The sequence below is a fragment of the Suillus clintonianus genome (genome assembly GCF_016758775.1).
Source record: "Suillus clintonianus strain FC179 chromosome Unknown DEU56scaffold_146, whole genome shotgun sequence".
NCBI lineage: Eukaryota > Fungi > Basidiomycota > Agaricomycetes > Boletales > Suillaceae > Suillus > Suillus clintonianus.
In genome coordinates, this window is record NW_024539370.1 from 81,142 (window position 1) to 95,693 (window position 14,552).

Below are 14,552 nucleotides of genomic sequence, written 5' to 3' on the forward strand. Positions count from 1 at the left end.
TTAGCACACTAACAGGCAAATTAGAATCGAGTTTATTTCGTTGGGTAATGTAAACCGGTGAAAGCGATACACACAGAAAAGCCGAACGATTATATGCGAGTATGACTCTTGACTTGACCGTCGGTGTCATGGGGGAAGGATGATCGAGAGCGTTATGGAAACACCAGGGACGGTTTGCGAGAGTGTGAGCCGGATTCAGATAATAAGTGGAATGCGGCAGACGTTACGATGAGTGACGAATTCGAGCGTGAATACGACCTTGAACAAGAGTCAGAAGTGATAATTAGTATTACATCAGTCTTTACAATATTGATTTGGCCAGTATGTTTATCATTGGACGAGCCGGCGTATGTTTCTCAGCAGTGGGAGACTCTACTACCAGCCTAAGTGTCGCCTAGTCCATATCTTGGTTCGAACTTCGTCTGCTTTGGCACGGATGTTAATGAGAGAAAGAAACAGAAGCACAGCCACCCATTCCTGTAACCGCACCTTGGACAAATTCAACGATCAAAGACTCGCCCAACGGTTGCAACGTTGAACACATATGGAACACATATATAACAAGCAGAGAAAAATTTCCAAGGAGAGAAAGCGATTGAAGAAGGCTCACAGGCATCCCAGCATTCAAATTCTAGCGCCACGCTGAATATCAGGATGGCAACATGATGACTTCAAGTGTTAATGCGACTTTCGGTTGAAGCGGCGAGCGCTGAAACTGACCAGCGCGTTCACTGCAATCACATTATTCCATATTTTCCACCATGTCCGCGAGTCTCAGCTGGGAACACTATCCCAAGTCACCAGAGCAGCAACAGAAATTCGATCAATAGCCTGAGTCGATTATCAATCACTAGATTGAAAACAGTGTTAGACATGGGTAAGTTGACAGCACGACTAGTTCTAGTACAGTAGATGACAGCAGTCGCAAGTTTCCATGCTTTCGAGTCAACCGATATATCGTGTCTGAATCGTCCAGGTGTGCTCCACTGAAGTAGTATCAAACACGAGACGCAAGCGAGAGAGGAATGTTCATCCCAGGAAATGAGGCTTCGCCAAAGGTGGAAGAAATCTTTGAAGAGCCAATTTGACTGGGAGGGAATAAAAAATGGTTCGAACCCATCCGATAGTGATGGGTGTTACAAGACAACAACTCTTACAAATAATCGAAGGGTGTGTACTGATTACTAGCCAGATTGTGCGACTCTCGTGCGAGCAACAAAGATGACCTGCGGAATAGATAATAAGCATCGAGATAATGGAAAGGAGGCAACGAGAGAATCAATGGTGCAAATATTTGGCTGTATGCTCTACCGTTCGTCAATGCTCAAGGCTACGACTGGGGCGGCAAGCTAAATCACCATGAAAAAAGCCTAGAAATTTCACCCACCATTACTTGAACTTGGGCCCATTGCATGAGTGTCACAACGAAGAAACAAGCTTGATGAAGTAGCAAAAGATATAAAGACAGCAAGAAAGATAAAACAGTTGCCCGCATGCTGCAGTGTATTAATGACCATTGGCGTGCGGAGGAGATGCGCAACAGAGAAACAGTACGAGACGAGCCCACCATGGGATGTGTGGTGACGGCGCAGGTGCTGCACCAGCTGTGGTAGCATGAGTACCTGGAGCAGGAGGTGTTGTGGAGGTCGAGGTGCTGGCGTGCTGAGTTTGTGATGACGACGCCTGGGTTTGGCCGTGCAATTGGCTTTGCTGCTGCGGCCGCGGCCGTGGAGCAACAGCCAGTGGCTGGAGATAAGTTATTGAACAACAGCGATGGGAAACACACTCGAACGAATACATACCTTTCTGTCCTGTACTGTAGGAACATCGACAATACGAGGACCACGATGAGAGAAGATGGTTCGTCTTGGGCGTTGCTGGAATTCAGTTGCTCCATCGGTCTTGGAGGGAGAGTGGCGGAAGAACGATGAAAAGCGTTTGAGATGTGAGTCGTATGTGGAGGAATGGTGATGGGTACCGTGTGCTGCAGATGACTGAGAGTACAAAGATCAGAATAAGAACTGGTCAACAAAAGCAGATGACTCACCTGGGCGCCATCAAAAAATCCTGGCGGTATTCGGCGGGCATGAATAGCTGGACGTCGCGTAGCATCTCTCTAGAATATCTTTAAAAATCGTTGAAAGACTAAAGAAACACGTCACGTACGGTCATCAACGATTTTAGAGCTGGGACCTGCAAGTGGGAGATTAGTACAATTTTTACCGATTACCGAGGAACCATGGGATTTACATCAGAAATGGGCAGGAGAAGGTCTTCAAGGCCAGCTTGTTTGATGATGGCGTGGATGTCCCATGTGTACACATTTCCGTTTTGGCAACCAGTGACTAGCGTTTTTCCATCAGCGGAAAGAGCAGCAGACTCCAAATCATCTTCATGCCAGAGGGGTGGTCCAATCGGGAGATTCGTGTTGAGATTCCATAGACGCGCTGTTTTATCCCATGATACACTTGCAAGGAGGCAGTTATTTGTAGACAAGCCTGAGGAGATGGCAACCTTTGTGTGACCCTCAAGAATGGCAATCTGCTGCCAAGTGGCTGTGTCGAATATCCTAATCCGGTCTAATGAACCGGAGATCAGCTTCTTTCCGTCCGACGTCCATGCCAAGCTGAAAACTGTGTACTTGTGTTCGAGTTTGGTGATGAGCTTGCCCGTCTTGCTATCCCAGATTTTGACTGCATTCTCTTTGTCTCCGCCCGTCGCGATTTTTTCGTTATCAGGCGAGTACATCACCGCCCAGTTGTGTCCGGTTGTGATTGTCAGGACAATGTCACCGCTCTTGACATCCCAGACTCTTGCTGTCCCGTCCCAGGATCCACTCGCTACTCGCTTGCCATCTGAACTCCAGCACAATGTATACACAACATTGGTGTGTCCCGTCCATTTGGCGATGACCTTCCTCGTCTCGATGTCCCATAATCTCACGTTATTATCACCGCCTCCGCTTCCAGTTGCAACTGTCTTGGCGTTTGGAGACAATGCCATGGACCACATTAATTGGTAACCCTCATCTCGCCAGTCCTCACCTATCTGTGCACCGCTCTCCAGGTCCCATAATCGGAGTGAGTCGTCCATCGAACATGTGATTATGCGTCGTCCGCTGGGCAGATGGGCAACACCTCTTACCCAGTCGGTATGGCCTCGCATCGTCTGGTGTGGTGTGGCCGCTGGCGTCTGTTGCTTCTTACTAGTGGATGAAGACATGGTCGGTGCCGGGGAGCTGTACTGCAGATATTGGAGCCTATCTATGCGAGAAGTCTGCTGAGATCTTTGAACCAGACCGGGTTTTCAGGCGACAATGGTTGCTGGTATGTCCAGGGGCTTCTCTTCTTTCACTGCAACGCTTGTTAGAATACGCACGCCATTGTTCACGAGCCAAACTACTTACAGGAATTCAGTCCTCACCTAGAAGACAGCTTCGGGACTGTAAACGGGGTACTTGCTGTGCCGTTATTTGAAAATGTCCTAGAGATCTTGGAGGGTATACGAAGCCGCTGGTTAGCAAGTGGTCAACTTTAACCTGCACACGAGCCTACAGTATCACTCACGAGAAGCGCCGTGCAGACGGACACAGTGCTCAAATCACCCCAGTGATCAATGGATGTCTCGTTGGGAGAAGAAGAAGTTGGGCGCTCTTTCGTTCAAGCCGTCTTTTCTCATTTAGGTGCGTTCCATGTGTCAACCTCGTGTTCGATTCACAGCTTCACTGCTGTGTAGATGAAGCGCTCAAATTTGCGAACGGCGCTAATATGAAGCTTGGTCATTCTAGGAGCATTGCAAAGCATCAAACTGGAATGACGGACACTCCGGGCATTCTTTTGCGACTTAGTTGTGATCTCAGTCGAATCGAATGCTTCGAAGCACTTAGTGACAATCAAAGTATCAGATATACTGCACTTCGGATCGCGTCCAATGGTGACCATCCTCCGGTATCGTTGTGTTCATCGATAAGCCAGTTGAAATCGAATTTCTGACCGTTTCCGAGTGTCAACCTGCATCCCTGGATAAGGTCACAAAAGTACGAAATGTATGACAAGTACCACGGGCAAGAATTACAAGTGCGGCACCAAATTACTCCACGACACTGTCTTGTACGCGTCAGGAGGAAGATTGCGCAAAGTGGTGAACATAAGTAGGAAAATGATGATACGCGTTACGACGTAAAATGCAGGCAGCGTTAAGAGCAACACTTTAAACTTCACTGAACCCTGTTCATTAGCTCTCCATCTATACAGAACGAAGCCCACCGCGAGACCAAGCCAGGGTAGGACAGTTGTAGTGACGGCACATATGCGCCATAAGACCTGTTCTTGGTATGTGGGGAAGGCATAAAACCAAGCAGTACAGTGGATGCCGCTAAAGATGGTCCAGTAGACTGGATGAGGACAATCTACATCCAGAGGCTTATGCCACCACACGGTATATGTAATGAAGTTGAGAACCACGAACGCGAGTGTTCCCACCTCAAACTGTGTGGGCTCGAGGTGATAGATGGTGCGGGAAAGGAGCTGCAGAGTAAACCAAGACCCCTGAAGGAGGATTGATCCTTTGGATATCACATTCCCTTTGCTCCGGTCGGAGATCTGCTTTTCCGTCAGGGTCGGGCCACAGATATACCCATGACGTATCAGATGGAGAAGGTGGTCAGGCGATAGTGTTTGGTAGGGTTCCCCGTCCACATAAAGCATGAAACCGCCCATCAGAGCAAAGAAGCTGTGAGTCTGAGTCCATGTGTAATCTAAGGACACAAATGAGAGACGTGTTCGAGAGAGCATGAGTCAAACTTGCCTTCATATTGGTCTGAATCGTCGACCACAGAGCTCTCCTTGAGTGGCTTCGCACTAGCTCCAGATGGTTCACCTTCAGCATGGGGGTCGGTGTGATCTTACGAGGTAAGTAAGCCATCAGGAACCATATTCAGGATGCAAGATAGAATGTCGAGTTCACCTTCGTATTGCACTACAGGTGCTTCAGCACGCTCATTGACTAAAAAAAGTGCATATTAGGTCATCCAACGAACATGTCCAGAGTGTAAGACTCACTTTCGGACCAGTCTTTGGGATTAAGACTGACATACTCCTGAGACTGGTGTAATATGACGAGCCGAGAGCCACTGGCGCAGAGCCCATCCAACGATCAGGTCGGGTACTGCGACTACCATGATGCCAAACTGTCGCCATAGAATACGAAAGTCGCTGTCATGAGGACTCGGAATATTGGGATGAATGGCGCTATAAATACATGCGAGAAAAGTCAGAGTGCAGGTAGAGATAATGCTCCACAAGGTTCTCTCGTCCACGGTTAATAGCGCTTCAAAACCACTACTGATAGTAGTCGAATTAGTAGTAGGCGCAGCTTGGATCATTTGAACGAGGTAGAGAACGCAGAGAAGCAAGCACATTATTAGATACTTTAGGGAGGGGGTTTTGACGCTATATCCCAAACCTCGTTCACTGCTCACTATATAAGTATTTCGCAGATTGAATAGCAAACGTTACCTCATGGGCGTACTTGATTAAACTTTGACGCTAGTGGCCTATCATATTTGCCTGGCCCATCTGTGGTTTGGTAAGCGTGAGGGAAGGCCTCGAGGATATGGTGTGTCACTGCCCAAGTGCCGAATGGCTGTGAAACATGGTGTTCTGGCTACCTCTTGGCAAGAGGTGTAAAACGCATCGTCGTGATTCAGATGGGCCGGCCCAGAAAATCTGCTCATATGCATATACAAGCAGCAAATTGAATATGTCGCATCAAGGTTTGAAAATTGAGAGCCGAGAAGAAGAGTCCCAGTCGTTCCTGAACAATGGTATCACGGTTTCTGAAAGATAGAGCCGAAGTATTTCGGAATGGTAACTCAAAAGTTCAACATATTCCCACGCTGACCAGCGGCGGTGCGTTGCCTGCTAACTTCTACAACTTGATCTTCTATTTCCTCTCAGACAAGCAAAATAACCGGCTGGGTGTTCAGCTTCAAGCAAGTGCGCACATGATTAGAGAAACGGGGACAGCAATACTAGCACCGATCTCAATCACTGGTTCAAACTGAGGGACATTAATTATCTGTGGAGATCTGTGGGCTGTCAGCACCGACTATCCTAGAGGGAGCTTGCAGCCAGCCACCTGTACTGGTTCGAAGGCGCAGAAAAGATCCCAAGTCGATGGTGTTCCGCTTCTATTGTGTCAGGGAGCTGGATGTGAAGTGAAGAGGCAGGTATTGGGGAAGAGTGGGCTGAACGATGAGGATCTGCCGTCGGGGTCACAAGTGTTGCGGACCCGTTTTTTCGATCCTGACGTTGCAGTCGCAATGTGAACTTAATCAAAGTGAGCTCAGGTAGACTGCCACATCACTGCTTGCCGCACCGCTCACTCATCACTGCCGCACCAGCACCAAATGATATCTGCCATTCGCAGCTGCTTGCCCCATGTACGGATCGATCTTCCTTTTCAAGAACTTCATTATGTCCTTCATTCCTGTTGTTGTTTCTTAGTAAAATTTTGCGCTGATACAATACCAACGAGCACGATTCAGCATACGCGATTCATTCTTCAAAACGCAAGGGTGCTTCAAATGGTTGCGTCAGATTATCGTCGGCTCAGCATCTAGTATCTGTAGCTCCATTGGTTTTACAGCACTCTTTAGTCCTACTAACACCAATGAGACTCATCATATCCAGACTCGCTTGGCCTTGGAAGCGCTATACAATGAAACATTCATAGAATGTGATACAGTGTTAGCCACTGACACCGCAACAAACGACCACTCCAGCCCGTCAGCAGTGGTAGCCCAAAAATATGTGCGTTGAAGCATTCAAATTGTCTACAGACTCACTGACCAGTTTACTCTTCTTCAGGCGACAATGGACAGTCAGCTTAGGGAGATACTGATCACCATGACAGACCTGCAGACTATGGTATCGACATAAACCGTGTGGTCGCGGGTTTCCAGGATATAGTTGCGGTATTCCAGTATACAGTAGACAATACGAGATCATGGGATTGCGACTATGGCACAACTCCGGCTATCATTTTCAGCGGGGCAGTATCCTCGACAAGAAAACTCCCCGGAATATATAGACTGGACGGGCTTCAGGTTTGTCCCGTCTCAGATATTGTCTCGCTGTCCTTGCAATTCAACGTTAGCGCTATTGACATTAATGTCGTCGGTTTTTTTAGAAGGCTTTCGACACAATGCCTAACCACGTGGTAGTTATATCGGACGATTGAGCACTATCCAGTATCGACCTCGAGCAGACTGACACAAATCCGCTTACGTATAAGTTACATTGGCGAGTGATGTGCAATTTCTACCATCGATCATGCACTGATTTTATTTTTTATTTGTTCAGGATATATGGTCACCATTGCATCTCTGATAGAATCACTGTCCTTTCTCGGACATCGCATGCTCCCGCAAACCAGCGGGAGCCACACAGTATGAAATTAACAAGTCGTTCGCTCAGACAATCCTAAAGGTGAGTAACTCATCAAAGTCAAGTCAGTCAACCCATATATTTCTCCAGAAGACTCAACAGATGGGAACATTGGCATCCGCCTCCCTCTGTCCAGCACACTCTGACATCAAGTCACTTTCCCCCAACCTCGAGACTCAGGGCTGGTACGGTACCATTATGGGACGAACTCTTGACGCTGGACCGTATGTACCCTTCCTATTGCTTGGTTATTTTCAACACTGATCTCATCCTCGTCATCACAGCCGCGATGATGGGTACGGCGTTCGAACGTCCAGGAATCATCCCAACTGTAGACCTGGTCAAAGTGCCCGTTTATGGACTAGATGAGTGAACATCATCGTCAAAACGAATCCTAGACCCTTTATCGGGTTCTCTCCCTCGTTTTCTCGCAACTTCTGCTTTCGCCTACAATCGCAACGCCACCACAGGTCAGATACGGCTTCTGCGTAAAAGTTATCTCAGACGATGACTTGGCTGTCGACCTCGACGCTGGAAGTGAGTGAACAGTCACGCACCCAGATTATATAGCAATTGCACTCAGCAATCATGCATGGTGTCGTAGTATCGCAGGGCATCGTAATAAAGGGATATCACTTCATCTAAGTCATGGAGATCATTTCTCTGCCAACACCGCTTTGCACGACGAGCAAGTGAATTTGGCGACAACGGAAGCATGGATGCAGCGGGCTGCATCTGCCTAAGATCGCGTACATCCATGCCTCCAGCTCGATATAGAGTCAATGTTGATTGCAAGAGTTGGAGTGGCAAATATGGAGGACTTCACTCAGTAATTACTCCGCCGCATCAGCATCCATTTGAAATGGCCCGTTTCGCGAAACCAGACAGCAGGGCAATGGAAATATGGAGCTGAGTGATCGGTCGGTCAGAATGATCAGTCGGACGCAAGTCAGAGGCGTCCTGAAAAAGAGAGATGGGGATGTCTAGGTCGAGGTATGTTCCATTTACTTGGCAGCTAACAAACTTTGCCGCATCTAGATTGGACACTGCTACAGGGCGGAAGGGATGATTCATGGAGCACAGATCAGACGCGCGTTCAGAGTGCGCTATGGATTGTTCGAGATCCCTAATATTCTGTGCTATGTTCAGGCGAGCTCGGCGACGCCAGAATATGGAGTACTGCAGTTATCCGTAGATGAACGGAGGAGCTTGAACTTGTCCTGGGCTTTCAATCTCTTTGAGTATAATCTTTCGGTTAGCATTATCAAGTTCGATGCATTGCATGAGTGTCATAACGAAGAAACGAGCTTGATGGAGTAGCAAAAGATATAAAGACAGCAACAAAATAAAATAATTCCCCACATGCCCAAGTATCAATGCCCATTTTCACGTGGGAGAGATACACAACAGAGGAAAAGTACGACACGAGCCCACCATGAGATGGGTGGTGACTGCGCGGGTGCTGCACCAGCTATGGTAGTATCAGTACCTGGAGCAGGAGGTGTTGTGGAGGTCGAGGCTGTCGCAGGCTGAGTTTGCGATGACGACGCCTGGGTTTGGCTGTGCAATTGACTTTGCTGCTGCGGCCGCGGCCGCGGTTGTTGAGCAATAGCCAGTGCCTGCAGATAAGTCATTGAACAACAGCGACAGGAAACGCACAGGAACGAATACTTACCCCTTTGTCCTTTACTGTAGGAACATCGACAACACGAGGGCCACGATGAGAGAAGATGGTGCGTCTTGGGCGTTGCTGGAGTTCAATTGCTCCATCGGTCTTGGAGCGAGACTGGCGGAAGAACGATGAAAAGCGTTTGAGATGTGAGTCGTGTGTGGAAGGATGGTGATGGGTACCGTGTGCTGCAGATGACTGAGAGCACAAAGATCAGAATAAGAACTGGTCAACAAAAGCAGATGACTCACCTGGTCGCCATCAAAAAATCCTGGCGGTATTTGACGGGCATTAATAGCTGGACGTCGCGTAGCATCTCTCTAAAATATGTTTAAAATCATTGAAAAAGCTTTAAGAAATACGTCACGTACGGTCATCAACGATTTTGGAGCTGGGACCTGCAAGTGGGAGATTAGTACAGTTTTTACCGAGGAACCATGGGATGTACATTAGGAATAGGCAGGAGAAGGCCTTCAAGGCCAGCTTGTTTGATGATGGCGTGAATGTCCCATGTGTACACATTTTCGTTTCTGCAACCAGTAACTAGGACTTTTCCATCAGCGGAAAGGGCTGCAGAGTCCACTTTATCTTCATGCCGGAGGGGTGGTCCGATCGGGAGATTCGTGTCGAGATTCCATAGCCGTGCTGTTTTATCATCTGATGCACTTGCAAGGAAGCGGTTGTTCACAGACAAGGAGATGACGTCAACCCAGTGTGTGTGACCCTTAAGAATGGCAATCTGCTGCCAAGTGGCTGTGTCGAATATCCTAATCAGGGTTGATGAACCGGAGATGAGCTTCTTTCCGTCCGACGTCCATGTAACAGGTGCCGGTTCCTGGAGCGCGCGGAAGAAACCGGCACCGCACGTCCAGCTGAGCGGCAAAGCAGCACACTTGTTCTCCGAATCGTCAGTTTTCTCTGTCAGAATTCGACAAACGTCGTGCTCGCTCACGAGTCAGTTCCTCGAACACACATCAAGCTAACTCTCTCGCGTTCTTTCTTCTCAAAATACACATCAAGTTCACTCGCACACGTTCGATCATGGATGACAGCGGGGTTCGCCATCCGCGCATCTACATCCTGCATCCGCATCACGCTACCGCGATCATTATTCGGCGGGCCGTCTCATCAAACAATCCAGGCCACTGCGTCTGCTGTCACATCCTCAGCCCGCTTTTATGGTTGCAAGCTTCACCCATCAGTCCACAGTACTGGCAACTATGGCCACGCTGTCGATCCATCAGCGTGCCATACGCCTACTAGCATTCCATATTGGTCAGGCTGCAAGCCCATTCCCATCGCATTAACGCTACTGCTTTGAATCAAGCCTTGGACATTGTTCAAGCCACGAACCTTCCCCCCCTTCACCTTCACTGTTAGGCCGCGAGCCTCCCCAGTCATCGTCGTGAATTAGGCCTCGAGCCTCACCGTCGTCGAAGCTCGCCTCCCCTTGGCACCACCGTCGCTAAACCATGAGCTCCATGTCATGACCATCGTTGGGTCACGAGCCCTCTGTCATAACCGTCGTTGGGCCACGAGCCCTCTGTCACAACCGTCGTTGGGCCACGAACCCTCTGTCATCACCGTCGTTGGGCCACGAACCCTCCGTCATCACCGTCGTTGAGCCACGAGCTCTCTGTCATAACCGTTGTTGGGCCACGAACCCTCCGTCGTAACCGTCGTTTGGGCCACGAACCCCCTGTCATAGCCGTCGTTTGGGCCACGAGCCTTCTGTCATAACCGTCATTGGACCACAACCCCTCGATCTTAACCGTCGTTGGGCCATGAGCCCATGTTGCAGCTATCATTAGGCCATGAGCCCCTCTATCATAACCGTCGTTGGGGCCACGAGCCTCCTGTCATGCGGTCAACAGGGCACGAATCCCCCCATCATAACCGTCATTGGGCCACGAGCCCCCTAGCGTGTCCGTCGTTAGAACACGTGTTCTCTGTCATATCCACCGCTGAGCCATGAGCCCCCGTCGGTGTTATCGTTTGGATATGAGTCTTCTCTCCGCAATGGTCATGGTGTATGCCCTCCTGATCATAGGGCTACTAACATCCTTCATATTCGACGGGCTGCAAATCGCCCCCCCTCCGCACTCACCAGGCTAAGGCCTGTCCACGCATTGTGCTAAAGGCCCATTCATATATCGCAAGCCTATCTGTGCTTCAGGCTAGAGCCTATTCTGGGCTATAGGCCTGTTTACGCATTAGGCTACAGGCCTGTTCGGTACATCGGGCTAAAGGCCTGTTTTTGTACTATCGGGATATGGGTCGATTTGTTTATCAGGCTTAGGGCCTGTTCGCGCATAGGGTTAAAGGCCTGTTTCATGCATCAGGCTAAAGGCCTGTTCGTGAGCATCAGGCTAAAGGCCTGTTCGTGGGCATCAGGCGTCCATGAGCAATGGAAAACCGCGTGCCAACTTCCGTTGTCGCATAGTGCACACTCAGTATCATTTCTGCTCTGATAATAGAATGACTATTTTTTTTTTTTTGCACTCATATGGATTAGCCTTGCCCCCGCCGGGGGCTGCCTCCTGACCTTTTCGTTGCCCTAGGGTCCTTTGTTTCCTGTGACTGCCAGGGGTGTTGTGACCCTACATTCCCTTGCGACACCCCTTACCACTCGCTGTTATCCGACCCCTTGATTGTGGCTGGAACGCAACTCAGCAACACAAATCTGTGAATTCGCAATATCCTTCTCGGGGCCACATCGAGCCTTAATGCATACCCGATAACCCAGGACATTGGCGCTGTGTAGCCCATCGTCGTATTCGTGTTTTTGCAGCCATGCCAGCGGGTGCTCCCATTCAAATTGTTGCGTTGGCGAGATGCTTTCATTTCCTTCAATGTGTCCACGGCAACCATACTGGCCAGGCCTGATTGCAATGAGATTTTCTGCCACGCATGCATAGCGGTGTGGGTGAGAAAATAGAGATGCGAACTCCGGGGAGTCACAAGAATATCTACCTCGAGAGGCGAGCTAGTAGAATCGTCCCTTAGGGGATACTACTGAGTCAATCTCTCTAATTGATGAGAGGGATCAAGAGAAAGGCTCAAGTCGGAAAGTGCGCGAAGGCGCGCGGGAACGCGCGAGGCTGATGTGATACACGCGCGGAACGCGCGAGTCGTGCGGAAGAGTCGGGAGGCGCGCGATACGTGCGCGATAGGAGGAGGGTAGCAGAAGGTAGTAAGAACTCTCCTTGGATGAGAATTGAGGATTTACTAGACAGAGAAGGAGATGGACAAAAGTTGCAATGATATTAGCGCTCTAAGCGCGACTAGACAGAAAACTGATAGTGAGTCCAAGTAAGGGAAAAGTAAGTAAGTCCGAAATCTTCTGAGTCTTCTAGATATGTAGGTCGCTACGCGAGCTCTCAGGGTATTGAGACGTAAGGGAAGCGGATAGGCTGCGCGGAAGCGCGCAAGGAAGCGGATAAGTATGTAACACTATGTAAAAGACCCTGGATGTGGTCAGAGACGGAGATGACAGTGAGAGTACGCACCAACGGTACCGGACATACAGGACAGGACATGGGAGGGTATACCGAACTTAGCGCCGGGCTGCGGAATGGTGCGCAATGTCGCGGGTCGTCGCGTATGTCGCGGAGAGGTGCGGAACGCTGCGGAAGGTCGCGCGTGTAGCGCGTGTCTCTATAGAACTGCGCATACATGAGGATAGTGATGAGGTCGATGTATATATCAGGGGATACGAGCCTGTAGGGATATTACTCCCTACACCTGCGGGGTACTCTTAAACTGACTGTCCGCAGTCAGTCCTATAGTCGCGGAATGGACTTAGCGAAATTTCTGACAATTATGTCACGTGCGGGCCGGTGTCGGCAACTGTGTGTGTACCGGCGCCGGAAAGGCATAAGTCACGTGTGTGGACGCGTCGTGGCTTTGTTTTCCTAATCGGGAATTCGGCGCTTGAAAAGTGAGTGGACGCGTGCTTCCGCTTCTTCTTCTTCTCTCTTATCCATCTACACCACGCGTCTGTCGCCACTTCTTACTCTGCATATACAATGGCGCCTTTCTCTCTCGCTGTTTTGACTGCTCCCTTGCCTGCTGCGCCTACTCCCGCTCCTGAAGTCGAGGTTCCTGCGCCGGAACCGGAAGCGATGGAATCCGAGGCTGACATCCTGCGTCGCGATTGGGTTGGGATTCGCGTGATGCTCGACGGGTTGGGACGTTCGATCCCGGATGATAGTGATGAGTTGTTGGAGGACAAGGAGATATGGATGCGGCGGTGGAACGAGCTAATTGTGAGTAGATCTTGTTTCTCTTGCGCTTACTTGTCGCTAACCTTCCTAGACTCGCATGCAGGCTGCCGGCGTGTCCGGCCAACATTTACAGGTCGATTTGGAGTTTGAGGGCGATGAAGAAGCCCTCTTGCTTGAGGGTCGTCAATGGTATACTAAGTTCGAGGGACCGATTCGCGCCTTGAAGGAGGCGGCGGCTGCGCAGGCGGAGGTAGCGACTGCCAGACCTCCTGCCGCGCAGCAGAAGGCAGCGGTACTCGCGCCGTCGAAGGGCAAGAACATGGGCGCTCCGTTGCCTACAGGGCGTATGACTGGGGTTCATCCTTTGCAGATCGTATGCGAGCGTTGCGAGAGTGCGGGGAAGAAGTGTGATGGCAGGCCCGGCGTGCGTTGTGACGCCTGTGCAAAGTCGCACAAGGGATGTTCCTTCAAGATAGGTAAGTTGTTTTCTTTCCGCGGGTTCGTTTTTGATCTAATGAGTTCCCTTAGGTCCTACTAGAGCAATTCCCAAACGTCGCGCTCAGAAAGCTGCGCCCGCGTCTTCGCGTGCGCCTACTGCAGAGTCTGCTCCTCGCACCGCGTCTTCGCGTCAAGAGGTGATGGAGTTGGACAGCGAGGGCGATGCTGTGGAGTCGGAGGAGGTTTCTGCTCCTGAGGCCGGTCCCGTTGCAGGCCCTTCTACCTTGCCTGCTAGGCCTACTCAGGCTATTGGCCCTCTCCCTTCCCGCCCCAAGAAGCGTCGCGCGGAGGAGACCTTGGATCGTTATGAGGAGGGTGGGGAATTGGAGCGTCTGCGCTCGGAGAATGCGCGGCTCCGCGAGCTTCTTCGTCGGGCAGGAGAGCGCGCTCGCTCTCAACAAGCTGAGATGGCTGCGCAAAGCAGCCGTTTGTATTCATTGTCGCGCGAGTGGAAGGAGGATGAGGAACTTGCGGAGTTCCTCTAGATAGATATTAGCATAGTGCGCGGTTCTTCCGCTTGTGGACTCTGGACTCATAGCGCCAATGCGCTTGTACTATACTTGATGGTTGAAATGGCGCCAAAGTGCGCCTGTACTATAGTTGACTCTGTTTCCATGCGCATAAGCGCAAAATAGATATCCGTGTCCCCCATGTCTGTGTCTGAGCTTGAGTCCGGTCCCGCTGTGCCTAATAATGAGATAAGAAGAGAAA

General features: G+C 50.1%; 2 protein-coding genes across 2 annotated transcripts; one reads left to right on the plus strand and one right to left on the minus strand.

Annotated features, from left to right (window-relative positions):
- Positions 1 to 4,115: 4,115 nt before the first annotated feature.
- Positions 4,116 to 5,419, minus strand: DEU56DRAFT_974889 (uncharacterized protein; the record flags this gene model as incomplete). The annotated part of the gene is made up of 4 exons (XM_041359563.1): positions 4,116 to 4,322; positions 4,364 to 4,756; positions 5,119 to 5,308; positions 5,390 to 5,419. 4 exons carry the CDS (start codon positions 5,417 to 5,419, stop codon positions 4,246 to 4,248), a joined length of 690 nt encoding a protein of 229 aa, XP_041202178.1. The 3' UTR covers positions 4,116 to 4,245.
- Positions 5,420 to 13,145: 7,726 nt separating this feature from the next.
- Positions 13,146 to 14,326, plus strand: DEU56DRAFT_918883 (uncharacterized protein; the record flags this gene model as incomplete). The annotated part of the gene is made up of 3 exons (XM_041358189.1): positions 13,146 to 13,385; positions 13,435 to 13,819; positions 13,872 to 14,326. The coding sequence occupies 3 exons, from the start codon at positions 13,146 to 13,148 to the stop codon at positions 14,324 to 14,326; spliced, it is 1,080 nt and encodes a 359-aa protein (XP_041202179.1).
- Positions 14,327 to 14,552: the final 226 nt, after the last annotated feature.